Source organism: Muscardinus avellanarius, assembly GCF_963383645.1.
Source record: "Muscardinus avellanarius genome assembly, chromosome: 3".
Lineage (NCBI taxonomy): Eukaryota > Metazoa > Chordata > Mammalia > Rodentia > Gliridae > Muscardinus > Muscardinus avellanarius.
Genome location: NC_137788.1, coordinates 166,220,987 through 166,248,815, shown reverse-complemented (window position 1 = coordinate 166,248,815; position 27,829 = coordinate 166,220,987). Strand labels below are relative to the sequence as shown.

General features: G+C 51.8%; 1 protein-coding gene across 1 annotated transcript in view; it reads right to left on the bottom strand.

Annotated features, from left to right (window-relative positions):
- The window catches only part of GABRA5 (gamma-aminobutyric acid type A receptor subunit alpha5), a gene marked incomplete at both ends in the record, with an annotated part of 64,311 nt that overhangs the window by 3,681 nt on the left and 32,801 nt on the right, over positions 1-27,829 (bottom strand). The window contains 4 exons of the mRNA XM_080692056.1: positions 499-710; positions 5,315-5,467; positions 8,599-8,742; positions 22,965-23,047. Coding sequence (XP_080548182.1) covers positions 499-710; positions 5,315-5,467; positions 8,599-8,742; positions 22,965-23,047 — 592 coding nt within the window. The remainder of the gene's footprint in view (positions 1-498; positions 711-5,314; positions 5,468-8,598; positions 8,743-22,964; positions 23,048-27,829) is intronic.

Genomic DNA, 27,829 nt, shown 5'->3' with positions numbered 1-27,829 from the left:
CCATTCACTGAATATCAGATCTTTTGCTTGAATAAAATTTGGTAATTTTAAATATACTGGAAGTCAGGCATGGTGGCACACACCTGTCATCCTAGTATTTGGGAGGCTGAAACAGGAGGATCTGAGGTTTGTGGCCATCCTCAGGAACTTATGAGGCCCTCTGCAACTCAGTGAGACCCTGCTTCAAAATAAGAAATAAAATAGGGCTGGGGATGTAGCTTAGAGGTAGAATGTTCCTGGGCTCAATCCTCAGTACCACTAAATAGATGGTAGAAAGACAGACAATACATACATACATATATGGATAATAAAATAAGTTAGAAAAGTGATCTGCAGTAAGGATTCATAAGGACCCAGAATAGAAGGGAAGGGGTCATTTTGAGGCTCGGGGAGAGGTGGGGAGGAGGAGCGCTTGTCTCATATGTGAACATAGAATGGGACACGTTTTCTCGGTCAAGGGAAACTGAAAGCAGGACAGAGAAGGACAAAGCACGCGACCTTGAACCTGGCGGCCTCCAGGGCTTTCTTGCCGTCCCAAGCCCAGCCTCTCTTGGTGAAGTAGTTGACTGTCGCGAACTCGATGAGCGCGGAGAAGACGAAGGCGTAGCACACGGCGATGAACCAGTCCATGGCGGTGGCGTAGGCCACCTTGGGCAGCGAGTTCCGCGCACTGATGCTCAGCGTCGTCATGGTCAGCACTGTGGTGACCCCTGTGGGGAACGGAGCAGTCAGTAAGGCCCAGAGCCTCGGACAGCAGCCCAAAGGGCCAAGCGCTGGGTCCCAGCCTGCACCCCGTCCCTCTCCGGGTGCATGCCCACAGCACTGTCAATAACCGTATTTATAATGATGGTCCCTTCCCCGAGTACAAACTGAGGAAGGAAGGGGCTGGGTCTGCATTCTACACACCTGGCTCCCCATTTCCCTTGGCAAGTGAGGCAAATGGTTGGTGCTCAGTGGGTGATGCTAGTACTTGGGAGGCTGAGACGGGAGGATCGCAAGGTCGCGGCCAGCCTTGGCAAGCAGTGAGACTCTCCACAACCTGATGAGACCCAGCTTCAAAGTAAGAATTAAAAAAAATAGGGCTGGAGGTGTAGCTCAGAGGTAGACTGCCTCTGGGTTCAATCTCCAATATGAGAGAGAGAGAGAGAGAGAGAGAGAGAGAGAGAGAGAAGAGAAGAGAGGAGAGAGAGGAGAGAGAGAGAGAGAGGAGAAAGAGGAGAGAGGAGAGAGAGAGAGGAGAGAGAGGAGAGAGAGGGGAGAGAGAGAGAGAGAGACAGGCTGGCCGTGTCTCTGTGGTACTAGGGCAGGCCCCAGTGAAGACATGACTGCCATTTGCGAATCATTTAGTAGAGTGCTCCATAAAGATTGACCGTTCACCTGCAAGCCGATGAGACAGACTTTTTCCAGTGGACTAACCCAACCTGCAGCTGTCTGGGGCCAGGGGCAGCTTATCCGTCTGAGCACTTCACTCCCTCAAGGAGGGGCTGAGGCACCTTCAAGGCTACTGCTTGGAACGTTCACCCAGGACTGGCGCAGTGTGGGCAGGCGCCGGGTGTCGGTGTCTGGCCCGCACTCTGCTGAGAAGGGCGCTGCGATTCCCGTTTGTAGTGGGTGCTTGTGACATCAAGATATTCAGCAACACAACCAAAGGCACCAGCCGGTCCCTAGACGCGGGTCTCTGGAGCGGGGCCAGTCGCGCTATCTCTGTGGCTTCTCCGCCAGAGCCCCCTCCCTCCTCAGAAGTTTGGTCTGCGTGCCTATGGAGTGCGGGTGAGCCGTGGGTGTGGCACTCCGACTAAGGTCAAATTGTGTGCCTCTTAGAAGACGTCTGTCTTAAGTCCTATCCTCTATGACCTCAAAGTGTGGCTTTATTTTAAAACAGGGTCTTTATAGAAGTAACCTAGATACAGTGAGACCAGGATGAGCCTTAATCTGATAAGACTGTGTATGGTACTGGGGACTGAACCCAGGTACATTCTATCTCTGAGCTATTTTTTGTTTGTTTGTTTTGAAACAGGATTTCACAAAGTTGTAGAAGACATCACTGAGTTGCTGAGGTTGGCCAAGAACCTGCAATCCTCCTGTCTCAGCCTCCCTAGTACTGGGATGACAGGCATGCACCTCCAGGCCCAGCTGTTCTTGTTTTTAAACAGGAGAACGGGGGCCCGGGGAGGCAGCTCTCCCAGCACTGCTGACAAGGGCATCATCATTCCTACTTTGTCGTAAGGTGCTTGGGACATGAAGACACTGCTGAAGGCAGAGTCCAATCCCCAGCACCCCACGCACCCGCACACAATAGGGTAAAGCTTGGAGACAAACGTGCCTCGGGCGGACACCGGGGAAACACCGGAGCTGTGCTCTCACACGCCAAGGAGCGGCCGGAGCCAAGGATGGAGCCTGGACAGATTCTCCCCACAGGGCTCAGAAGGAGCCAGCCCGCCACGCCTCGACCTTGGAGTCCAGCCTCCAGAGCTATAAGACAGTGAACCCTGCCGCAGCCACCTGCCCTGGACTCTGTTGTGATGACCACAGGAGGCCAGCGCCGAGCCAGGGGCGCCGTGTCCCGCGGTCACTGCAGCTAGGGGCTCCCGTGCAGTGCCTCCCTCCAAAGGCAGTAGTACCTACTCCCTGAACACCAGCCCTGCACGGAATCAACGCTTACGGAGTCTTCAGCCGACACCTTTGATTGTTCTCAGAAATCCACTTAATCGCTCTGTGGGAGGGCACTGTGCGCAGGACCTTAGCACGCCTCTCCTCTGACTCCCAAGCATCCTACCGTGCGCTGGAAATCTCCAAGAGGACACTGATTAGGTCAGGCAGTATTCTCCATCGCCCCACGCCGCACCTGCCTGTTAAGTGCCCCCTCAAGAGTTCACCAGGCACCTCAGCTTGGGGCTGCCTGGCCAGGAGCCAAACCCCACCTTCCTGAATAGCCTGACGCTTGCTCAGTCGGCCAAGCGAGGTCCACGCCGGCTAGGCCCTGCAGTACGGGCAGTGGGGACACTCTATGCCCCGCCCAGGAAGTCTCTGCTACTGTCAGAGCCGTGAGTGCCGACAGCAAGAGCTCTTGTGTGCGCCGCATTCCCGGTATGGAAAGAGGGAGTGAACGTCCTCACCAGCACGGGCCTGCGGGCCCCGGCCCTCTCCTCGGGGACTGGCTCAGGGTCCGCAGGGGCCATGTGTGCAGGGCCCCCAGCCTGCGGCACAACTGAGTGGTGGAAAGCCGAGGGTGTGGGTCCTCGGGGGTCCCAGTCCCTGGGGCATGGCCTTGAAGGGGATATTGAGCCCCCAGCCCGCCATCCACCTCCCCCGACACACATCCCGGTCGCAAGGTGAATGCCTTGTTCCCCACAAAGTCCACCGTTAATGTGCTCTTGAGGTACTGCCTTGCCACAGGCCTACGGAAACAAGGCACATTTCACCAGAGACTGAAACCTTCACAGCTGTGAGCCCAAATAAGCCTGCCTTCTTTCAAAGTTGATTATCTAGGCCCTTTGTTACAGTGACAGAAAGCTGACTGCCACGTGAGCTTCAAGGGGAGAAACACATGCTCCAGTGCCTCCATGGTGCCAAGGTCCCCCTGAGCTGTGTCTCTCCTGACTGCCCCAGGGATCAAAACAATGCTGCTCGGCTCTTACTGTGCACTCCTCCCTCCGTATCCGCACACTCCTCCCTCCGTATCCGCACACTCCTCCCTCCGTATCCGCACACTCCTCCCTCCGTATCCACGGGGAATCGGTTCCAAGACCCCCGGAGACTCCAGAATCCACAGGTGCTCAAGTCTGTACACAAGATAATATGCACACATTCCCGTAAGTCACAAATCCTCTCCACACAACAACAGTGCCACGGACAATGAACATGCCGTGTAAACAGGCGCTGCTTTCAGGGAATAATGACAAGGAAACGGTCTGTATTTTTTCAGTGCAGATGCATCGTCTTTTTTTTATATTTCCCATCCACAGTTGGTTGAATCCAAGGATGTGGAGTTTGCAGAGGACTGGCTGCGTGTGTGTGTGTGTGTGTGTGTGTGTGTGTGTGTGTGTGTGTGTGTGAGAGAGAGAGAGAGAGAGATTAATGCTGTATTATAGACTGCCTGATGTGGGTGGTTTGTTTTAAAATGGCACGCGCATTTCAAAGAAAACTGCCTGATAACTCACGAAGTACTCCTTTGTGAGAACCATAAAAACACCATCGGTTCACACAGGGCAGAGAGATGCCGGCAATTTTAACAAAGGATACCCATGAAAGGCTTTTAAAAAGTTAGCGGTTATCACATAGACCACACATTATTCCTGTAGCCATCATTTGGAGAGAAGTCCCGAGTCCTCATCTCTAACCTCAAGGTCTTAATTAACTGATCAATTTGTCACCCGGATCACAGGCCGGATGGGCGGCCGGAGGAGCCACTGCCCCTCACGCGACACAGCACCTGAGACAATCACTTTAAAAGATGAAAGGTTTTGGCTCATGGTTGTGGAGGTCAGCTGGCGCTGTTGCTTTCGGGCCTGTGAAAGGCAGCGCGTCAGGAGTGTGCTGTGGATTGAAGCCCCTCCGTCACAGTGGCCGGGAAGCAAAAGAGCAAAGAGTCCCACACCTCCTCGGAGGGCACGCCTCCAGTGCCCACACCTCCTCGGAGGGCACGCCTCCAGTGCCCTAACTTCCTCCCCTAGGCCCACCACCTCCCGACAGCACCACAGGCTGGGTACCAAGTGCTTAACACACGTCCCTGGGGACACTTAAGGCCGGCCAACAGCAACAGCTCTGGTTGCTGTTATTTGGGAATCCTAAGGATCATCCCTATGAGACAGGACACCAAGTCAGACCCTTAGAAATATTTTCAGGAGTTTAGACCCAAGATGGGAAAGAGTAAGAGTTTCCAAACACATCCCCTCGTTGCCTGTGAGCAAGTGAAAGATAAGGGAGCTGTCCTTAGACCACCAGAGTCGGTGCAGGAGCCCTTCCCAATGTAGACAAGGGAGAGCCAGTTAGAAGGCTGGAGGGAGCTGGTGTGTGACCTAAGCTAGCTATAATAAATGTCCAACTCGCTCCTCCCCTCTCCCGAGTGACAGACCTAGGGCGTCAAATCACATGGGCACTTTGACGCTCAGCTACGGGAGTTGGTCAACTGAGCCGTTCACTGGTAAAAAAAAAAAAAAAAAAAAAAAAAAAAAGCAAAACAAAACAAAAAAAAACCTGTCTCTGATTTTGGTCTCTGGAAATCCTGTCTCAGGAATCAGGGAAAAACTGAAGAGGGGAAGACCGAGTCTCCATAGTAAGATGCGGATGCCCGGGCCTGGAGTGGGACACTCACCAAAAACTGTCCGGGCTGGGACAGATTCTCGGTTGAGCCAGAAGGACACCTGGGATAAGATCACGGTCATGATGCAGGGCAGGTAGGTCTGGATGACAAAGTAGCCGATCTTCCTCTTCAGGTGGAAGTGTGCTGTCATAATGGTGTATTCGCCTGCAAGCAAGCACACCCGTGCACATCAGCCTCCCAGGGCGGGTAAGCAACAGTCCTCCCCTCTGCCTTCCACGCATGGGGCCCATTTGTCTTATTCTGTGAAGGAGAGGGCAGAGGTGAAGGAATGGATCTCCTAGGTTAGATGGACTTCTAACGTCTCAGAATTTCTCAGAACTGTCTTTCTAGAAGTAAGTTCTTTGGCTGCCCCCACCAAGCCTCTGCAGAGCCCTTGCTGACGGATGCCTCCCCTAGGGAAAATCAGCTTTGTGTGTTGTACTAATCCCCGCTCACAATCTGTGCTGCGCTCTGACTGGCCCCTGGCCTCCCCTGCAATCAGGATTTCAGGATTTAGCCTTTGCAGGAGAAGTCGGGCTATCTGGGAGCCCCGTGGGTGGGCAGGTCCTGTTTCCCCGCTGAGAAAGCACTGGGGCGCTGGGACGGCCAACTCCTGTGCCCCAAGGTTTTGTTCTTGCGCAGTGCCGGAGGAGGGTGGACACTAGAGCCACGGCCCAGGGATCCTGGCCGGTCCTCCCGTCCACGGGCGCCCGGGACTCGAGCACCCCTGTCCTGGAGTCAGGGCGCTCCCTGGAGATGTCCCACTGCCTCCTCTGGATCTGCCTGGCCGTGTGGGAGGCAAGCGGGGACCTCCCGCTCTTCACCAACAACGATGCAGTCCTGACTGTTAACTGGTAAGGCGCGCAGGTGCGCGGCAGCGTGGGGGAAGGGCGGCTTGGCGCCAGCCTTAGCTCCTTGGTGCTCGAATCTCCCTGGAGGGATGGAGGATGGGAGGGGAAGTGGAGGCTGAGCTGAGCTCAGGTGAGGGCAGCGCGTTTCTGTTGAGCTGAATGGGGTGGCCTGTGCGTGGCCTGGGAGCTGGGCTGTGTCACGGGGCGGGCAGGCTTGCAGGCCACTGACACAGACCACAGCTGGGCTCTCCCCTCTCCGCGGGGGAGTGGTCTGCGGCGGCAGGGGCAGTGGGCAGAGCGTTGGGATGTGGGAGGCTGGTGTCAGCCGGCGTTTACCGAGGGCTTGCTTGCCAAGCTCCTGGGAGCTGCGCGAGTGTCAACCCCAACGTGTCCTATGTCAAGAGACAAAGGAACCGGGAACGCGAAATATGGTACCGTGTGCCGGCTTAGACAAAGGGCTAGCCAGCTCACAAGGCACGGGGACGACTGCTGCCCAGCCCCGGGCAGGTGACGGCGCCAAGTGTGCAGGACACGGAAGAGTAACAGATAGAGAGGGAGGGGCGTGTTTAGCAGCGAGGACTGGATCTTTGACGATGATCCAATGTGGCCTCTCCTGGACGCGTGAGGATGCGGCCGGCCCTCATCCTTCTGCACAGCGCGGTTAAGTCCTCTCTTCCTTTTGATCCTTCCTCTCATGTTTACATTTGCTCTTTAGTGGACGGCAGTGAGATCAGGTGATGTTTTAGAAACAAAAGGTGTTCTTTCCAGAATATAAGCAGGGGAAGAAACACACACACACTCATACACACACATAATGCACTATACACACTTATGCACACACTATACACACGTATGTACATACTGTACACGCATATACACACTGTACACACATATACACACTGTGCACACGTATATACACACTGTACACACAGACACACACTGTACACACATATACACACTAGGCACACGTGTGCACACACTGTACACACAGACACACTGTACACACACAATACACTATACACACGTATGCACACACTGTACACACATATGCACATACTGTACACGCATATACACACTGTACACACATATACACACTATGCACACATATGCACACACTGTACACACAGACACACACTGTATACACATACACGCACTATGCACACGTATGCACACACTGTACACACACACTGTACACACATATACGCACTATGCACACGTATGCACACACTGTACACACAGACACACACTGTACACACACATACACACTAGGCACACGAATGTACAGTGCACACACAGACACACACTGTACACGCATAAACACACTAGGCACACATGTGCACACACTGTACACACAGACACACTGTACACACATATACGCACTATGCACACGTATGCACACACTGTACACACAGACACACACTGTACACGCATATACACACACATGCTTTCATTGGTGTATCGTAATCACACATCACAGGGAGGTTCAAAGCGATACATCCACCCATATGTAGAATAAATCGGTTATAAACTTTTAGAGAACTATTTGAAACAAGCCCAAGTGCTACCGCCCTCTGTTAGCACCACAGTTCTTTACCCAACCTCCTGCCAAGCCACCTTTACGCTCATTTCCATAGTCAGGCTGTTCTGCTTCCGCTCCCTGAAGCAGGCAGCAGAGTGGTCACGCTGTCCTCCTCCCGGCTCCGCCATCCCTGCAGGACGCCCGGTGCGCGGGCCCTGCTGCGGGCCCTGGCCCTGCGCACACACACCTGAGGAATAGCGCAGGGCGTGCGTGCGCTCGTGAGCTCCATCTGCAAGCAGAGGCCATGCTGCCTGGTAGGTTGTCATCTCTCTGCTCTGAGGAGAGACTCTGTATCCCTGGTCCAGCCTCAGCACAGCTGTGGCCAGTGGGAGCTCTCTGACCGCAGAATCCACAACTCCATGGCCCAGAGGGCAAAAGCTGCTAGCCTTTCGCCTCCCGCCCACTCTGCACCAGGGCCCTGGGGTGGCCATGGGGATTAAGAGCATCGGCTGGCTCTCGTGCTGACTCTGCTGTCCCTTTTCTGGGCTCGGCTGCACTTCCCTCGCTGGACCTCAAGGAACTGTCTGAACTGTTCTAAGCAGGAGGCCGGGAGCAGGCCCTGCAGGAGCTGAGGAAGCCGCCACCTTTCCTACAAGATTCTGAGCTCTGCCCTCAGGCAGGGTGTTATATAAGCAGGCCGCCTCTCCTCGGGCAGGGCCTGCTCACGGCCTGCCAACGCGCTGCGGATTAACGCCTGGCATCCATCCCTTAATGCCCGACGCCGCAGCCGGTGCCTCTGCATGGGGCTGCAGGGAGGGAGGCCGGGGGCTGTCCTCTCAGCCAGGACCCGCTCACTCACTGGGCCGCGCTCGGCTGTGGTGGGCGCGGAGTGGGCCGCAGCCGGCGCAGCAGGGCGGGCACCGTACCTGTGCTGGTGCTGATATTCTCTGTGCCCACCGTCTGCCCCATGAGGTGGTACTGGTTCAGTCTGGAGCCGTCCTCTGCCACCACCACGGACTTGGTAGAGCCGTTGGTCCACACGTAGACCACCTCAGAATTCGGGTAGGCATCTGCGGGGGAGGGAAAGTGTCACGAACACGGATTCTTCCCAGCCCGGAAGATACAAGGGTGCGGGAGAGTCCGGAAAGTTCCCACTAAAGGCCCTGAGCAGCAGAAGGATGGCCAGCGCGGGCTCACTGCCCGCGCTGTGCTCAGGAGTGGCGCTGCCTCTGGCGATGGAGCAGGAGAGGGTTCGGCTCCCAGCCCTGTTTCCCAGCTGGCGACCTTGGGCAGCCCAGCCAGAGACACGTCAGGCCCGCCTGGCTCTGGGTGGCGAGGCCCGTGACCTGCCTCAGCAGCCACAGAGAACTAAAGCGGGGAGGGCAGGAGACAAAGAAGCCAAAGCCCCTCCCCACAAAACTGAGGTTCTGCGGGCCAGAGAGAGATCACAGTCAAACAGGCCCTAGGCGGGTGTCAGCGAGTGCTGGGGACAGACGCCAGCGGTGAAGCAGCAGGGACGCCGTTTAATTCTGGTCCTGGACTTTGAACCTGGGGGACATGCTGCTCCAGAGTGACACCCCAGCCTGTTTATTTACTTAGAAACAGGGTCTCACTAAGTTGCTGAGGGACTCTGTATGTTTCTGTGTCTAGGAGAGAAGTCACTGTAAACGAGATGACCAAGAGCTCCTAACTAGGAGACCCCGGGGTGCTCAGGAGGCTGTCCACCTAGCCCTCCGATCCGGGCACACAGTCCCAGGAGTGGGAATGGGAGTGCAGAGGACCCGGGCAAGGAGCATGGCCAACATGCCAGGGGAGCAGGAGGCAATGGAGGGGCGGGGGACCAGATAAAACGGGCCTCTCGTGAAGTGCCCCGCTTTCAATTCTGCGAATGTGTCCACCGAACGGACACCAGTGTATTACACAGGCTCAATGTCTTAATGTAGAGCTTCTGTGTATTAGTCTATTGGTACTACCTCCGAATGGCTGTTTTATATATGCTTACTCATAATTGTTATAATTCATATTTCAGTCAGTATGTAACTATAGTATGCTAGATAGCATATTCTAGTGTTAGTAAGTGTCCCGCATCTCAGAGCGAGGGACCAACGTGGCTGAAGGCCTCTCACTCTTCCTCTGAGCCAGGAAGACCCTGGGCAGAGGCCGCAGCCAGGAGGCAAGCAGTCGCCATCACTCAGTAACGGGCCACTGTGGCCGAGTGGCCGGGGGAGCGGAACGTGGGCGCGCAGGGGTGGGACGCAGTACAGTCATCCAGGCGAGAGACCGTGGCGGCCAGAGAAAGGAAGGGAGCTAGAAAGCAGGGATACTTTTTTTTTAATGCTTGGCCAACCAATCGGCCAGGAGCGGGAGAGCAGAACACCTCCATCACCCCGAGTGTGACCGGAAGCTCCCGCTGGGTTGGAGGCAGAGGCCCACGAGGGGCGGCCGGGGCGGCCGGGCGGGCAGTGTCCACGCGAGTCCGTCGTCCACAGGAATGGCCCCGCGTGCCCATGTCAGATGGGTAGCTATTTCCTTTTGATTGTGGTGTTATTGGGGGGGGGTTCATCTTAATGAAGCCCACTCTGCCAGGCTTTTAATTTACAGCTTAGCCTTTGTGCACCCCACTCCCAAAGCACGGCCTGTCCCCCAGTGCATGATGCTTGCATTATGAAGGCTTTCACTTGCCATCAGAGGTGCTGCTCTAATGGCCTGAAGCTGGCTCCTGTGTGCACTCTGTGCCCAGGTAGCCTTTAGCTGTGACCGCGCTCACCTCACCTTGTCCCGCCACTGCCACCCACGGCTGTGTAAGAGCCTCTGAGGCGCCTGCTCGTCTCCCGGATCTCTGTCCACCCCTCTGAGGCACCTGCTCGTCTCCCGGATCTCTGTCCGCCCCTCTTCCAATGCCAGCGCCAGGCTCAGCTGTTACAGCTGGAAGGGCCGGCGCTGCCTTCCTCTCGCGGGGTCCTGACTCTATGCAGCCACTTGCCCACCCAGATACACGTGCTAATCATCTTAGCAAGCTGCATTAAAACAAGACCCAGGCCAGGTGTGGTGACACACGCTTGTAATCCCAGTACTCGGGAGGCTGAAAGAGGAAGTTCACAGCCAGGCTCAGCAACTTAGTGGGGCCCTCTGCAACTTAGGGACACCAGTTTAAACAAAATTTAAAAAGTAGAAAGTAAGCCAGGCATGGTGGTGGATGCTTGTAGTCTCAGCATTTGGGAGGCTGAGACAGGAGGATCATGATTCGTGGACAGCCTCAGCTACTTAGTGAGCCCTCTGCAACTAAGTGAGACCCTGTTTCAAAATAAAGTAAAAAGAATAGGGCAGGGGGTGTAGCTCAGAGGTAGAATGTCCTGGGTTCCATCCCCAGTACTGCAAAATAAAGTAGAAAATAGAGTTGGGGGTGTCACTCAAAGGTAGAATGCTCCTAGATTCCATCCTCAGTGTCTGTCTGTCTGTCTGTCTGTCTGTCTCTCTCTCTCTCTCTCTCTCTCTCACACACACACACACACACACACACACACACACACACACACACCCTTCAGGCAATTATACTGCAATACAATGTGTTGCTAGACTATAGGTATAGACCGGGAGACGTGACATCTGACACTGAGTCTCTTTCATGAAAACGAAGTGTCATCTTTTGCGTTCAGGGCTTCTACTTTGAAGCATCTTTTGATAAAGTCATCTCAGCCAGGCGTGGCGGCACACACCTGTAATCCCAGTACTTGAGAGGCCGAGACGGGAGGCTCACACACTCAAGGCCAACCTCAGCAACTTAGTGAGACCCTCAACGGCCTAGAGAGACACTATTTCAAAATAACAAATGAAAAGGGCTGGGGTGTAGCTCTGAAGTAGAATGCCCCTGGGTTCAATCCCTAGCACCCCCAAATAAATAAATACCCAAAGTCATCTTCTGAACATCTTTTGGCACACGCTTTCCCCAGCGATGTTCAACACTTTCATTGAGTAACTGGTGCATCCTGTCCTCAAACGACGACCACGTGGGAAGCCACCTTCTAAGGTTGCTGGACCAGGGTGGGGTCAGAGCTATCAGAATTGGTGACAGGCCCCAGTGCTGATGTGCATGGTAGTAGGATACTAAAAAGAAGTGAACAGGGTCTGGCCGAGAGCAACAGACGAGAGCCTGGAGGGCGGCTCAGCTCCTGTGCAAAGAGACGAGCGTGATACTCTTGTCAACCTCTTAGAAATTAGCACGGGCCTTAAGTCCTAGGTGACCCAGACATGCACCTTGGCATGGCCACCTCAGAGCTCCGATGGCATGCACTGTGCGTGTTTCCTCCCTGCTGGGGATTTGGCGTCTTGGGTGAGCAAGGCGTAGGCGTGCTGTTGCTCTACCTCTCGGCTAATGGCTTTCTGATCATCTGGACGTGGGCTCTGCCAGGCACATTCGGCACATCTGATGGCTCCCGGAGTTCTACCTAAATGGCACTGAGATTTCCTTTTCCCACTCTGTGAATGTTGCAGGACTCTGGATATTCAAGCGCTTTCTGAGCTCGGCACCACGCTGGGTTGTGGCCAGGTTAGAAGAGCAGACCAGACAGAGGAGGGTGATAAGGCCGTGTCCTCCAGGCAGGGAGCAAACCCTGCGTCTGCCGTCCCCAGCCTGGCTCCTGTCCCCAGCTTCTCGGCTTTTCTGTGCACCTGTTCTGTGACTTCTCCACAGCTCCTCTGCCTCATAGCAGGGAAATCTGCACGGGGCAGCTGGCCACCTCCAGTGGCCACCATGGCCCCAGCTGCGGGGGTCATGAGCAATCCCTCCTTTCTGAGTCCCTGTGCACAGGGCAGTGGGAGCCAGCTCCCTATTCAGAAGGAAGATGAATCCCATGGCCCTTGGCAGATGTAACTGGGCTGATGAACAAGTCTCCCAGGGCTCCTGGAGGAGTGCGAGGCTCAGGGAAGTAGGTCGGTGATGCAGAACAGATCTGCGAGTGAGGACATGTCTGGGAATACAGACATTCATCTAAAAAGAGCGCAGAAGACAGACACGATGCCTCCCTCGTGCCTGACTGCTGAGCGACACCAGGTCTGCGATGGAAGAGAAGAGAGGGCGGGTAGCGCGCGAGATGCAGGAGCAAGGGCGGCTCTGCAGTGTGAGAGAAAGCCAGGGTGCCTGGAGATGGGAGTCATGGCGTGTCTGAGCCACAGAGGCGGAGTGGCGGCAGGGACCGCTGGCCCCCCAGGACCACCAGGCTGCCCTAGTGCAGGGAGAGGAGGTGGGCGGGGCTGCAGGCGTCCCTGGCTGGGAGGCGTGATCAGCTAGGCACACTCCTCTGCGGCCTGGGGAGGGGTGCGTCCATCACCGGAGCCTCGCTAGGCACGAGTCCTCTCTAAGCCCATCTCCATTGTTGGGGCGCGCAGGGGACTGCGTAAGAATACTTACCTTCAGGAGGGGACGCGACCAAATGGCAATTACAGTAGATCAAAGTTTTTGAAATCATGGCCGTGATACATTATAATTCATGTGTTTTTGCTTTCCAAATGGTTCAGTCTGCTGATGTGGGTGATGTTGGTGGGTTGTTAGTAAAAACAGCAAGGGCACCGTGGGCTCCAGAATGTGCGGCGCCTCACCTCAGCACGACCCAGCCCTGCTCTCCTCGACTCGGGGTGGGAGGAAATGGCCACTCGTGTCCCTTTCTGCTCAGGTGTTGAGCAGCAACACTAAATCCCTGGGTCAGAGGTGCGGCGTTCAGTCTTGGAGCTGGGACGGCAGGGAAGGAGGCGATCAGGTTACTGCACGCTCAGCTGTCATGACTTAGAGCCCGGCACACGCAGCTCTCGCCCTCCTCAGAGCCAAGCGAGAAAGTCTGAAACATTTTTCACTCACAGCCGACTTGGGAATTCATCATCGCTGCCCGTGGGGCTCCTGCCCCTCAGAGGACACTCTGAACTAGCACTGCACATTCTGAGCAGCAGGGGCCTTGGCCCGACCAACTGCATTTCAGATGCCATGACTTTTTATTATTTTTACTATCAATGAAATAACAAGTAGTGATTCTAGTATTCACTAAGGGAATGAGCTTGAACAGCCTCCTTGAGCTCCAAGCCTCCACTTTCCTACCTGCAGTTTGGACAAATCACATCCGACAGCTGTACTGAGAGCAACGGGCGTGCACGGCTATTAAGCACACAGTGTTACTGGCACCCTGTATGTCACTAGGAGCCGCAGCGAGTGTAACCATATGTTAGGAAGGTTCTCTTTGTTTCTTTGGTTGGTTTTGGCATTAGGGATTGACCTAGGGGCATTCTGCCTCTGAGTTATACCCCTGGCCCTTTTTGTTGATTTATTTTGAAATAGGGTCTTGCTAAGTTGCTAAGGCTGTCCTGGAACCTGTGATCCTCCGGTCTCAGCCGCCCAAGTTGTGGGATTAGAGGCTTGCACACCACACCCAGTTTAAGAAGGATTTTTGCTTGGTGTCAGAGCCAGTCTCATAAAAAGAACTTTCTACTTGAATTGATTTTCTTTTTTCCCTTTTGAGGGGTGTGTGTGTGTGTGTGTGTGTGTGTGTGTGTGGTGTTAGAGACTGAACCCAGGCTTTAAGTATGCTAAGCACTTTGAACTATGTCCCTAGCCCTCAAGTATGCTAAACAGGCACCTCTGAGCTATGACTTGAATTTATTCTAATTGTCAGTCAAAAGTAGATTCAATTTGTGGGGATGGTGGTCAGCCTTACTGGACAGGCAGTGCTGGTATGCGCAGGAACTAATGGCCTTCTATGAAGCTGGTGTTACACGGCATCGGCCACACATAACATTGAAGAAGTGCAGATTAGGTAACTGAAGTCTTTGAGATTTGAAAGTGTAAAGGACTTGAGTTCTCTAATACCCAGGCTTCCCGACTTCCTCTCCCTCCTAAAAACCAAGGTGGGAATGAGCAGTCATTTTCTTACGAGACACTGCCACACACCGCCTGTATGACCTCAGACTCCTGGACTGAAAACCAAGCCAACACCTGGCTTATCAATTACACACTGCAGATAAGAAGACTCCACAGAACACAGGTGCATATAGATATGGCGTCCCTAAGGGTCGATCAGATAGCCAGAGACCCTGCTCCATACACAGCAGGTACAATTAGAGCCGTGGGGTTTTGCCACATCCTTTCCCTTGTCCAGCATCAGATGAGAGGTAAATGAGAACTCAGAAGGAGAGGACACATCTGCCCCTGACCAGCTGAGCCCTGTGCAGGGTCAAGGTCACCAGCCATGAGGCCAGCACCAGCTCAGAGTCAAGTCCTTGCAAAATCCGCAGGAAGAGAGTGAAAGAAACTGCTCTCCAGGTCTACCGACTTTAGGAGGACCAGAGACGGGAAGGAGGGTAAGCCAGTCTCCCTCCCAGCAGACAGGAGTGAGGAGGGCAGAGGGCCAGGAGCCCGAGGGAAGATCCCTTACTCGACTTCCCTCCCCGCATACACCAACTCGCTTGGCCGCCTTCAAACCAGAAGTTCCTTCTACTTACCTCACGGGAAGTCACTGTTTCAAGTCGCCTGGTCTTAACATCACAGCGTTATCACTGAATCAAGTCCCTCTTCCATCTATCTACTTTTTGTATCTGATGCCCCCTGCTGTCTGCTCTCGTCATCTCTACCTCCTTCAGGGGAGTTTCTAGCTCTTGGTTTCCCTCCCACCAGCCGTCATCGTGATGTCCTTCTTTTGTTGGCTGAGCGCCACGCACCTCGCCCCGTACTTTAAACAGGCCTTTATGGTCACTGCCCTGCCCACGTGCCTTGTGACGCTAGCCTCTCGTTTCTCCCAAAGAAGCCCCCTCTCTGCTTAAATGTATTATTGACAAATAATAATTGTGTGGATCTATGGGTACAGTGTGAGGTTTCAAGATATATATATATATTAGGGAAAGATTCAATCAAGCTAATTCAACATATGTTGAAGTTGAATCACAGCTGGGTGCAGTGGTGCATACTTCTAATCCCAGTACGTGGGCACCTGAGACAGAAGGATCACAGGTCTGTGGCCAGAGTGTGGTAACAGTGAGCCCTTGTTTCAAATTAAAAAATAAAATAAGAACTAATGCATGCGTATCTGTGTTCTTAGCCACACGATTCACAATTGCAGAACTATGGGACCAGCCAAGATGCCCATCAGCAGATGAATGGATTACAAAACTATGGGATGTGTACACAATGGAATTGTACTCAGCTGTAAAGAAGAATAAAACTATATTGTTTACAGAAAAATGGATAGAACTGAAGAACATTTTGCTAAGTGAGATTAGTCAGTCACAAAAAGTAAGAAATAAGAGGCTCTCCCTAATATGCGGAAGCTAGGGAGAAAATGGGTCCTAGGAGGAATTCTAGAGGAAGGGGGAGAAACATAGATGAGCAAATTAAAAGGCCTAACTGGGCTGATGGGAGGGAGGAAGAGGGAAATACCATAATGTCCATGATGTCCATTCACAAAGACAATCACTAAGCCAAACACGGGAGGGAGGGAGGGGGCGGGAATCGGGGACGGGCTAAATGAGTGATGTGTGCAGGTATGCCTCCACCATCTTGTGCTCCATTAAGGTGTATGGCTACAATGCACCAATAAAAAAGGTAAAATAATAAAATAGGGTTTGGGGTTTAGTATGGAGATTTAATAGCCCTGGTTCAATCTCTAACATCGAGAAGGAGGAGGAGGAGGAGGAGGAGGAGGAGGAGGAAGAGGAAGAGGAGGAGGAGGAAGAGGAGGAGGAGGAAGAGGAGGAGGGGGAGGAAAGAGAAGGAAAAGAACTAAATCCTAAATGTGACTGCATCAGCAAGAAACGATGTGCAGGAGGTGGTCTTTAGAAGATGACAAGGACATGTGGGTAGGTCCTTCTGGATGGGCTTGGTGTCCTGCTAAAGAGACTTCACAGAGGTCTCTGACCCCTTCTGCCATTGAGGTTAGCATGAAGAGACAGCTCTCTACAAAAAAGAAATCAGGCCCTCATCAGACAGTAAACCTGCCTGCTGCTTGATCTTGGGTGTCTCAGCTTCAGAGCTGTGAGAATACTTTTATATAAATTAAAGAACCTAAATTATGACATGCTATTTTAGCAGCCCAAATGGACTAAGGCCACAGTCAAAGTACCCAAGACAGTGGCCTAACTGTGTTGGTCACCCGGGGCCTCCTTATGGCATCTTCTCGTGACTGAAGGACTCAGAAGGCTCTGGCCACTTTTCTAAGGGCAGGAGTCTCATTCAGGAGAACCCCACACTCAGGACCTTGCCACCTCCTGGTCGCCCCTCCTTCCAACACCATCCTTTTGAGGATTTGGTTTAAACACGTGAATTTGGGTGGGGCACAAACATTCAGACCGTCGGCAGTAACCAAGTTTAATTAATGCATCAACCTGATTGTTAAAACCAATTACAGTGAGACTCTAGGCAGACCAAGGTTTAGACCTAAGAGAGCGTGACATTCAAATCAGAATTTCAGAAACCTGTGTTGGGGATCACACGGGCTCATGCTGAGCTGGTATAGACTGGGGTGGTGAATGCCGTGGCAGAACCACACTTCTGCCTGTGTGGATGGACCGTTAGCTCACGCACGTGTGACCAAAGGCTCACCTACCAGTGAGAGAGACTCCTGCTCTCCTGAAATCCCCTCCTGGATGCCCACCAAAGGAGCCTTCAGGTCAGACTTAGTATATATTTTCATGATCCAGATATTATCTCATGACTTAACTCAGTATTTAGTACATTGTTCCACAAACAAAATGAACAAAAAATAGGATTTTCCCCCTTTTTCAAACAGTTTTGATATTTTTAAGCACTTGCTTTTAAATGGAAGACATGTTGTTGTCTTAAGAAATGTCTTTACAGACTCCAAAACATCTTTCTATAAGCTGGGCTAATTTCAACATTTGCTTGAATTCTTGAATCTAGAGGCAGCAATAACAGGAATGTCTGTTAATTTGCTTCTGCATTAGAGAAACCGGAGCATGTGCTCATTAGAATAACGACATATTTGCATTTCTTTGTCTCCTAATAGCAGAGAACTGTTGAATTGGGTAATTTGAAACTCATTATACTACCACACTGGGCCTCTGCACACTGCGATGCCAGTGGTCTATGGGAGCACATCGGAGAAGCACCTATTTTTAGTAATCCAGAAGAAGAAAGATAAGTAAGAACACTTAGTTGAGCAGCATTTCTTCTGTGAAAATTAGCAGGTCCTGAGCCAAATCCCTAAAATCTGAGAGAATGTGATATTTGTACAGTTTTTCTAGCTCCTGATCAACTCTGTAAAACATGATATATGCATCAAATACCTCTAATTGCTTTTTCATATTATGTTCATGATACAAACAGCAAATAGACACAAACGATCACAAGCTCAATCAACTGAATTCCAGTTTCAAAGTATCAGGAGAGATGAAACCAGGCTTGGTGGTGCAGGCATGACAGTTTAAAGTTTCTACTGAGGTCAAGAGGCGCTTCTGATAGTTTATGTGATACTGATTTTATTTAATGTCATTGATTGTATAAAGCGAGAATATTCCAGAAGGTGAGTATTTTCCCTTTGCATGTGATGCAGGATTGGGTCTCGGCTGACTATCAAGCATGAGGTAATTTAGCAATTAGGCCATCGCATGTTGTTGCAAGCTTTCCTAGCCAAACACTGCATTCGAGCTGCCTGTTCTGCACACCAGCACCTTTAAACCTGGGTAGCGCAGTGACTTGAACTAGTTTAACCTAGGGCAGTGGTTTAGGTTTAGACACCCCTAGCCCTCACGGGAACAAGGTAGCCATGTTGGCAGCGGGGCCTGGTTGCTAAGGAGGAGTCCCTGGTGTGGCTTGAACTATATGAGGCCTCCCGGTCCTCCCTCCTCTTGCTGACTCATTATGTGAGAGCTGGGCCTGGTTAGGGTCTCTCTGTCTCTGTCTGTCTCTCCCTCTCAGCTTGGTTTATAATCTCTCCCTCCTCTCTCTCTCTCTCTCTCTCTCTCTCTCTCTCTCTCTCTCTCTCTCTCTCTCTCTCTGGGTCTCTGTCTTTCTCAGCTTGGTTTATAATCTGTCCATCCCTCTCTGTATCTTCCTCTCTCCCTCTCTATCTCTCTTTCTCTGTCTCTCTCTGTCTCTTTGTCTCTCTCTCGGCTTGGCTTATAATCTCTTTCTCTCTCTCTCCCCCCCTCTCTCCCTCTCCCTCTCTCTGTCTCTGCCTGTCTCTCTCTCTCTCTCTCTCTCTCTCTCTCTCTCTCTCTCTCTCTCTCTCCCTCTCCCTCTCTCTGCCTTTCTGTCTCTGTCTCTCTCTCAGCTTGGCTTATAATCTTTCTCTTCCTTCTCTCTCTCTCTCTCTCTCTCTCTCTCTCTCTCTCTCTCCTCCCCCCATCTCCGTCTGTCTCTCTCTCTCTCTCAGCTGGTTTATTCTCCTATTCTCATTCATTCTTTCTCTTTCTTTCCCTCCCCCTCCACTTCTATACCCTAAGCTTCAGACCCTAGCCTCACATGGAGTAAGTCCCAGAATCTGAGCAAATAAATCCTCTAAGGTGTGTGGGGAGGTCTTTTAGATCTTAGCAGTGAGAATGACGGAGACACCAGTGAACACAGAAGCACTGTGGTATGGCGAAAAATAATCTTGGACTTCATTTTTTATCAACACATAATCTTCCTCTACTGAGAATGGCAGAATTTAAAATTATACAACTGATTTTCCTCTGGGGACATGAACCATTAATTCTTTTGGGGATGTAAAGCAGTAATTCTCTCCCCCAACTAAAATGCTTTAGGGACCTTAAGTAGGTGTTTTCTTTCACATAATGATGTGCGCAGCCACCCTGTAGGAGCTAGTGACTTAAATCATTCTCAAATAGTGCCTTTCCACTATACCATTCCCCCCATTATAACATTTAAAACCATAACTTGAAAATAATTTTCCATCCAACTTTACTTTTGGCTCACTACACATACTTATTTCCTTTCATTTCAAAAATTCATTTGGTATGGCAGAAATAATAAAAAAAAATCACTAGAGTCAAAGGGGCTCCTTCTCGCAAGCCAGAGTAGCTGTTATGAGGTCACAACTATGAATACCGCACACCCAGTGAAAACTCCTCCCTCTGGCGGCCCTGGAGAGGGGTCAAGTGCAGTAGAAACGGGGAGGACACATAGGAAAAAATGAACAGATTTTCACTTAAAAATTTAGAATTGAGATCTGTAATATTGAGACACCCTCTCTCAGTTTTGTAGGAGTAAGGAATTCAAGAAAAGGTGCAGCCATCAGAGTGCGACAGCCGGAAAGCAAGGTGTCAAGGCCCAACAGAAAGCATGACGTGTACCCATGCGCACTCTCTGCACCCACATCTGTAACTCTGTATTATGTGTTTGAATCCATGGAGCATACACCCCCAAGCTAAAAGAACCACTTAACACTGGGCGAGTTTGATTTCAGTTCAATTAACTTGTTTTATATTAACAAATACATAGGACGTTGTGTGAGGTCCTTAGGTCACCGAGAGCGAGTCCTCGAGGGGCTCTGGGACCAGCACTTCCTTTTTATCTTGTTCTCTGGCTTGCGATACGGGTGGCTCTACTCCTGCATCGTGCATCCTCACGATGGGCCAGGAGCCATGGGCTCAGACATGTGAGCCACAAGAAACCTTTTTCTCTGTATCAGTTGATTGCCGCAGGAATTTTATTATAGTAATAGAAAGCTGGCTGAGAGAGAGAGAGAGAGAGAGAGAGAGAGAGAGAGATGCTCCATCTAATGTGCACAGGAATACACAAAGTAAAGAAAAGAAGGAAACAAGGAAATATGTTCCCCAAAAAAGGAACAAGGTAAATTTCCAGAAATGGATTCTGAGAAAATGGAGTTCTGTGATTTATCCAACAGTGTATTCAAAGTAACCATTACGAAGATGCTCAGGAGGTCAGGGAAGCATTAGAAACAAAGTGAAATTCCCACAAAGAGCAAGCATAAAAAGCACCAGGCAGAGACGACGGAGAGAAGGCGGCAATGACTGACTGAAGCGTCACTGGCGAGGGAGGCCCGGCAGCAGGCGCATCACGTACAAGAGAGAGAGCCAGTGACCCAGAGACAGGTCGCCGGGAGCGTCAATCAGAGGAACAAAACCAAAGGAAGAATGGAGGAGTGGAGGAGGGCTAAGGGGCTTGTGAGCCATCCTGAGCAGAACAACATGTTCAGCGGAATCTCAGAAAGAGACACGAGCAAAACAGAACAAAACGGCACATTCAGAGAAAAAACTGCTCAACACTTCCAGATCTGGGAAAAAACAGATAAACAGGAAACCCGAGTCTAAGGAACCTGTGGGATTCCCAAATAAAATAAACCCAAAGAAACTCACATCAAGACGCATTATCAACAAACTGTCAAGTGTGTAAGACAGAAATTTGAAAGAGGCAAGAAAAAGCAACCCAGGCCACACGTGGCTGTGGGATGACGGGGCTTTCCTGCAGGACCCTGGGCTAGGGGAAGACGTGCTGAAGTCCTAAGAGCAGCTCAGAGAGGCTAAAGGGCCAGCTCGTGCGTACTCCACAAAGGAGCAGGCGCCAGGACGCAGATCCACCTCGTCTTCACGGTTAATCTCAATGAGGACATTCTGCGTCCACAAATGGAAACGTCCCATCGCATGAGCACAGAGGAATAGTCAATGGAAACGAGGCAGCCGGTGATCCCAGTGCTTGGGAGGCCGAGACAGGGTGAAGACACAGGCTGGAGGCCAGAGCTGGCCAATTAGTGAAACCCTAGTTGAAAATTTAAAAATAAGGCTGGAGATGTAGCTCAGAAGTAGAACCGCCTCGGATTCAATCCCCAGTACAAGAAAAAAGAAAAAGAAAAGAAAAGAAAAGAAATAGAAGAAAGGAAGGAGAGAAGGAAATGGTGTTTCCATTCTAACCCCTCTCCAAGTATCCCAGAAGAGATGCCACTGCGGACGTCCATCTGAAGCCACTGTTACCAGCTTCTGTCTGGCGCGGCTGAGTCCAGGAATGCCGACTCGCCTTGAGTAAGTGCATACCTATCTCCTGATATCGAGAATGTGCTCAAGTAGCACAGACTCCTAACAGATCAGTGTTCTGGCTGAGCCAGGCTGTGGATAGGACCATTCCGCGGCCTTCATGGAGCACTCTAGAGGGCGCAAGTCAACGCACCAATCGCTACAGAGCAACAGAAATTACAGTCTGGGTGCTGAAAGCTGGGAGCCCACTTTGAGGGAGTCACCCGTCACCTGCAATGTAAAGAAAAGGAAAAGGACTTCAGGTGAAGAGCTGGGGTGCTGCAGTTCTGCTTTAGAATATCCCCACGGCTGCCGGGCGTGGTGGCGCACGCTTGTCATCCCCGCGCTTGGGAGGCGGAGACAGGAGGATCGCGCAGGTTCGAAGCCAGCCGCGTGCGCTGGCTTAGGAGACCCTGTTTCTAAATAAAAATATAAAATAGGTCTGGGCGTGTAGCCCGGAGGTATAAGGGCTTCCAGGAACCCCAATACCACCAAAAAAAAAAAAAAAAAAAAAAGAATATCCCCAAGGCCTGGAGGCCTGGGCGAGGCAGCCGTGTTGGGCGGGCTTGGCTGCGTGGGAGTGGCTGTGGCTTTGGGACCTGTCTTTCTATCCCTCCTGCCTGCGCTCTGCCCGCCTCCCTGGGGTGAGCGCAGAGCCCCCTTCTTACCCTGCTTCTGTTCCACCCTGATCTCTCAGTGTGACCTGGGCGGAAACCTCCGACCTCCAGAACCCTGAGCCAACAAATGCTCCTTCCCCTGCGCTGTGGGGTCAGGTGAGCTGAGTCACAGCATGGGAATACGAGGAGCATTTTCAGGACAACACGTTGTTAGATTTGAAAATAAGATGTCCCGTGGACCTCAGCTGGAGGCAGCCACAGGGCGGCGGGTCCCTGGAGGGGTGGCCTTGGGTACTGTGTAAGCCCACCACCTCCCCCTTGCCTCTGCTTCCCGGCACCGAGCCCCAGGGCCGGAGCCCCAGCTGCTGCTTGGCATTCTGCGTAAATGCATGGGTCGGGACTGAACTCTCCAGGCCCGCCAGCCAATCTTTCTCCCTCTAAGTTTTGCCTGGGTCCAGTGGACTGGAACACACACCCTGGATCACTCGGGGTTCACCCTCACTCAGTGCCAGCCTTCCCTACTGTCACATAAGTCAAGCAGGTGTGCGCATTCTTAGTTTTCAGGTAAGAAGAACAAAACTTAGGTGCCCAGGAGAAAGTACTTTGCAATCTTCTCAGCCGCGTCCTGTCACACACACTGGGCCTCCGCTCTTCCCAGAGGACCTGCAGTCACTCACAGAAGCATTTCTACCATCCTGATGAAGATAACTTACAGCTGCCAAATTTCAGCGGGCACGCGTGGGCGTCCATGGGGAAGTCCTCCAGCTGCATGGGGCACTCGGCAGAGATGGTCAAGCTGAAAACGAGCAGGTACAGACCTGTCAGTGGATCGCTGACGCGCATCCTCAAGCAAACACTTTATCACCGTCCCAGAAAGCCAATCAAGTACTTGTGTGTGTGTGTGTGTGTGCATGCGCGCACACCCAGGAGAATTCTACCTTTGAGCTACACCCCCAGTCCTAGTTTATCGTTTTATTACTGAAACAGATTCTCATTAAGTTGCTGGATCTGGCCACGAACCTGCAATCCTCCTGTCTTAGCCTTCTCAGTACTGGGATTACAAGTGTGCACCACCATGCCTGGCTTAATTAATTCATTTATGACCTTGTTTAGACCGTCCCCGCAAGATCACATGTGTGTGTGCTATTGGTGTGTAACATTCGGAAATAAGGCTTAAGTCAGATCTGCTCAGAAGTCCTGTGGGGGGTGTGTGTTACATATATTACTGCTTATGAAACGACCTGGGATGCCCTTAAACATTATTTATTCTTTTTTCTCATCTCTTACCTATCATTATCTAAAGAGCTTTCCTCGATAATGCTGCAAATATATGGTTTCTCTAAAATGGTTTCTGAGCTCAAAATATGTGCATATAGGATAAACGCACAGTCATATTTTTATTAGAGGTGGTCCCTCCTATTTCATGGGCTGATCGGAGCAGTACCGTGTGCAAGCCTGTGTTGTGATAGCGACGTTCTGGCCCAGCCTGACGGTTAAGTGAAGACGGCATGCACGTGGCAGAGTTGTCCCTGTGGGCTCATGGCCTCTGTTCTGCCAACTTACGGACACAGGTGTGTCGGGAACCCAGACCAGCACTGGGCGCACTGTGTGCCCAGGGTGGGCGGGGAGGGCGTTCTGGGGATTCCGTCTTAGCGCAGGTGCAGCTCCAGAGACTTCTACCAGCAGACCCAGCTCTAAGTCCCCCTAAAGATGTCAGCCGCTCCACAGGACGTCCCACACCAGGCAGAAGGGGGGATGGTCCAGCCACTGCCAACAGCTTTCACTGAGCTCTCGATCCCAGCAAACACCAGCTTCCCACCATGTCGCCAGGCTGCTGGGCAGCCAGGTCTCTCGGCAGGATATGGGAGTGTGTGTGTGTGTGTGTGTGTGTGTGTGTGTGTGTGTGTGTTTACATGTGTGTGTGTGCCCGTGCACGTGTGTGTGCAGAAAGAGCGGGGCAGAGAGTATGCGCAGACAGGTGGGTAGAAATTAGCTGACCTATATAGGAAACACTGTAAAAGTGCTTTAAATGCTCAAAGTGGTTCCAGTGAAGACATAAAAGGCAGTGGTTTCTGCAGTTACCATCTCAGTAACTGCTGTCATTACAGCCTCAGCGGCGATTCCGCTATTTTTATAGAGCTCGTTAGAATTAGAATTCCAAACCTCAGAAAGTGCACTTGGTCTACAAGAATGTCTCTCCTCTAACAAACGAGAAAATTCTTCAGTTAAATTCCCCCAATAGCAAGTGTTTCAGCCTCCATAAGATAATACTTTTTTTTTTTAATGGTACTGGGGTTCCTGGAAGCCCTTCTACCTCCAGGCTACACTCTCAGACCTATTTTATACTTTTTTATTTTTGGAAACAGGGTCTTTTAAGCCAGCGCGGCTGGCTTCGAACCTGCGAGATCCTCCCGTCTCCGCCTCCCAAGCGCGAGGATGACAAGCGTGCGCCACCACGACCAGCCAAGAGAATATGTTCACATATTCTATGCCTCGAGTCATTCCAACGATGACCTGGGCTGGCATTTCTTGATAAGGAGGGACGTCTCTTTGTAAGTCTTTGAACTGTAAGTGCCCTGATGGAAGACGGGCTCGTCGCACAGCCAGGATCAACGTACTCCAGGCATGGTCGAGGCGTCCATCCATCAGGGGAGCCTGGGAGCCACCGAGTCCAACGCTTAGCTTTGCAGTTGAAGAAAATGGACCCAAGAGGCTAAGGAGCTTTGCCTCTGGCAAAAGTCCACTGACTTAGCATAGAGCCAGGATGCCAGTACTTCCCCAAAGGTACAATTCATGTTTTACTTCCAGTTTCTAAGACAACGTAAACATTTGCATGTTGAAGCCTATGTGCCATTTCGGAACATCTTAATTTTAGGGCAGGAAAAGGGTGCTTCGTAGGTTGTCATCATCCTAATTGAGATTTAGGATCCCTGACTCAGTACAGGGCTGTGTGTTTGACAACAGCTGGTAGCTCCCAGCTGGGACCCGTGAAGGACGTTTAAGCAGCTCGCCACCCAGTAACTGCGAGGCCTCTGTAAAACCGCCTGACTCCTTATGTCCGGTCTTCTCATTTGAAGAAGAAAGATAATAATAGCTGCTTTTATACTCAGAAAAAAAATGGACATGAGTGAAAAATGGGTTTAATGCCTTTAGCCAAGATCAGCCCTTCAGTGACCACGAGATAATTCAAAAGTCTCAAGCTGGGCATGGTGGAGCATGCCTGGAACCTCGGTATTTGGGAAGCTAAGACAGAGGATCACAGAAACAATACCAACATCAGCAACTTAGCGAGACCCTGTTTCAAATTAAATTGTAAAATAGGGCTGGGGATGTACCTTACAGGTAGAATGCCCCAGGGTTTAATCCCCAGCACGCGCGCGTGCACGCGCACACACACACACACACACACACACACACACACACACACACACAGTTTCTAGGTTCCTGGTGGATAATCTCTTCAGATCTAAGACTTCCTCATTCTTAAAAAAATACTGTATCTATGCAGTAGGTGGTAGACAAAAAACCAACCAAACAAAAACTCTGCATATTTATTTAAGGCTCTTGGGATGGGAAGATTATACCAGCTTACCTACATGGGACCGTATAATCTCCAGAATCTTTATAAGGGGGAGACGAGTATCAGCGTCAAAGGGGAGGTGACTGTGGAAGCCGAGAGAGACTTCCAGAAGGAACATACCCATAACACCCTTGAATACTTTGTGAAGCCCCTCGGGCCCCAGACCACAGGAACTTTATCTACTTATTTGTTTTTCTGGGGATGGAACCCAGGGGCATTCTGCGTCTGAGCTACACCCCCTGCCCTATTTTTTATTCTTTATTTTGAAACAGGGTCTCACTAAGTTATAGAGGGCCTCACTAAGTAGCTGAGGCTGTCTGCAAACCATGATCCTCCGGTCTCAGCCTCCTGAATGCTGGGATGACAAGCGTGCGCCACCACGCCTGGCACCACAAGGACTATAGTGCAATAAAATGTGTTTTTTAGAGTAAATACATTCATGACAATTTGTTACAGCATCGACCAGTAATTACCTGGCAGAGGGCTGCTATGGTAACAAAGTCCTCAGAATTTGGCAGTGGTCAGGGGCTGGGAGGATTCTGCTACACATAATAGGAAAGCCCACATAGCCCTGACTAGACACTAACCTTGAGGTTAGTGCCTCGAGCGAGCATTTACACAGAAGTACGGGACGGGTAGAGAGCATCCACGGCTCCTCAGAGAACGGCTGAATGGCCATGAACACATTGTGGGCAGAGGTTTGGGCATCAGGGGCCGCTGATGGGGCTCTGGGGAGATGCAGGGCAGGCTTCCGAGCTCAGGAGGGAAGGTCCTGTGGCAGAGTGATGGAAAGCTTGGCTGGGTTCCGTCGACAGGCACACGAGTACAGATCGTATAGGAATTGCAGCCGGCTAAAGAGCCCCCAGTGCTCCACGGCCCAATCCTTGGACCGTGGAGATACAGCCTCACCCAGAAAAGGGGTCTCTGCAGTTGGGGGTTAGTTGAGGGTCTTGAGATGGGGAAGTCCTTCAGGTGGGCCCTAAATGCGATCACGAGAGTTCTTACACAAAGGCGGCACGAGGAGAGGACGGGCACAGGCCGGAGTGGGCAGCGAGGAGCCCGGGACGTGAGGAGCCCGGGACGTGAGGAGCCGTGCTGCTGGCTGGCTGGCAGGCGGAGGCAGGCGCCCAGCCGACCCACATGACCCACGTGAGGCTCGGGGCGCAGGAAACCCACAGACCATGACTCCTTCCCAGGGCGCCGGCGGGACACAGCCGGCCAGCGCACCACGCGGCCCAGGCAAGCTTCCTGGGCTCGCCGCCTCGGGGCCGAGCGCCTGGGCTCAGCTACCACACGCCACCAGGTCTGTGAAATGTGACGGCCTCCCAGCAAGCCAACCCAAGGATGGGACTCAGCACCCGGGGAGGAGACTCCCAAGCAGAGGACTGACGGCGGCCCGCTCTCTTCCTGTCTCTTGTAGTAAAGTCTAAGGGTGCGGGCAATGAGATTGCCAACGGCAAAAACAGCCAGTTTTGATGGTTTGAAAATCCCCCGTTTGTTCACCTTGAAAATGAGGCTATAATAATGACCTTCACTGTCACAATATCACGGTCGTGAGAGAAAGCAAAGCTGGACATGGTGGCACACACCTCTAGTCCCAGTACTTAGGAGGCTGAGAAAGGAGGATTGCAGGTTAGAGGCCAGTACAGGAAAACTCAGTGAGATCCTGTTTCAAAAATTAAAAGGGGGTTGGGAGGATAGTTCAAAGGTATGACTGGGTTCAATCTCCAGTACCTAAAAGAGAGAGAGACAGACAGATAGACAGACAGACACAAGACAACCTCAGAAAGATCAGGAGGTCAGAGTCCTGGGTTGCACATAGCCTTTCAGAGGAAATTAGATTCATGGCTCATCGGTCCCTCAACCAAGTACGGAACGGAAGGAGCCAGGGTGGAGGGCTGTCAGGAAGATGGCCAGAGGAGCCTGCCTGGGTGGCAGGGATGCCTGAGATGTCAGTGAGAGGTAAGAGGCTCTTGAGATCCCAGGCAAGTAAGGACC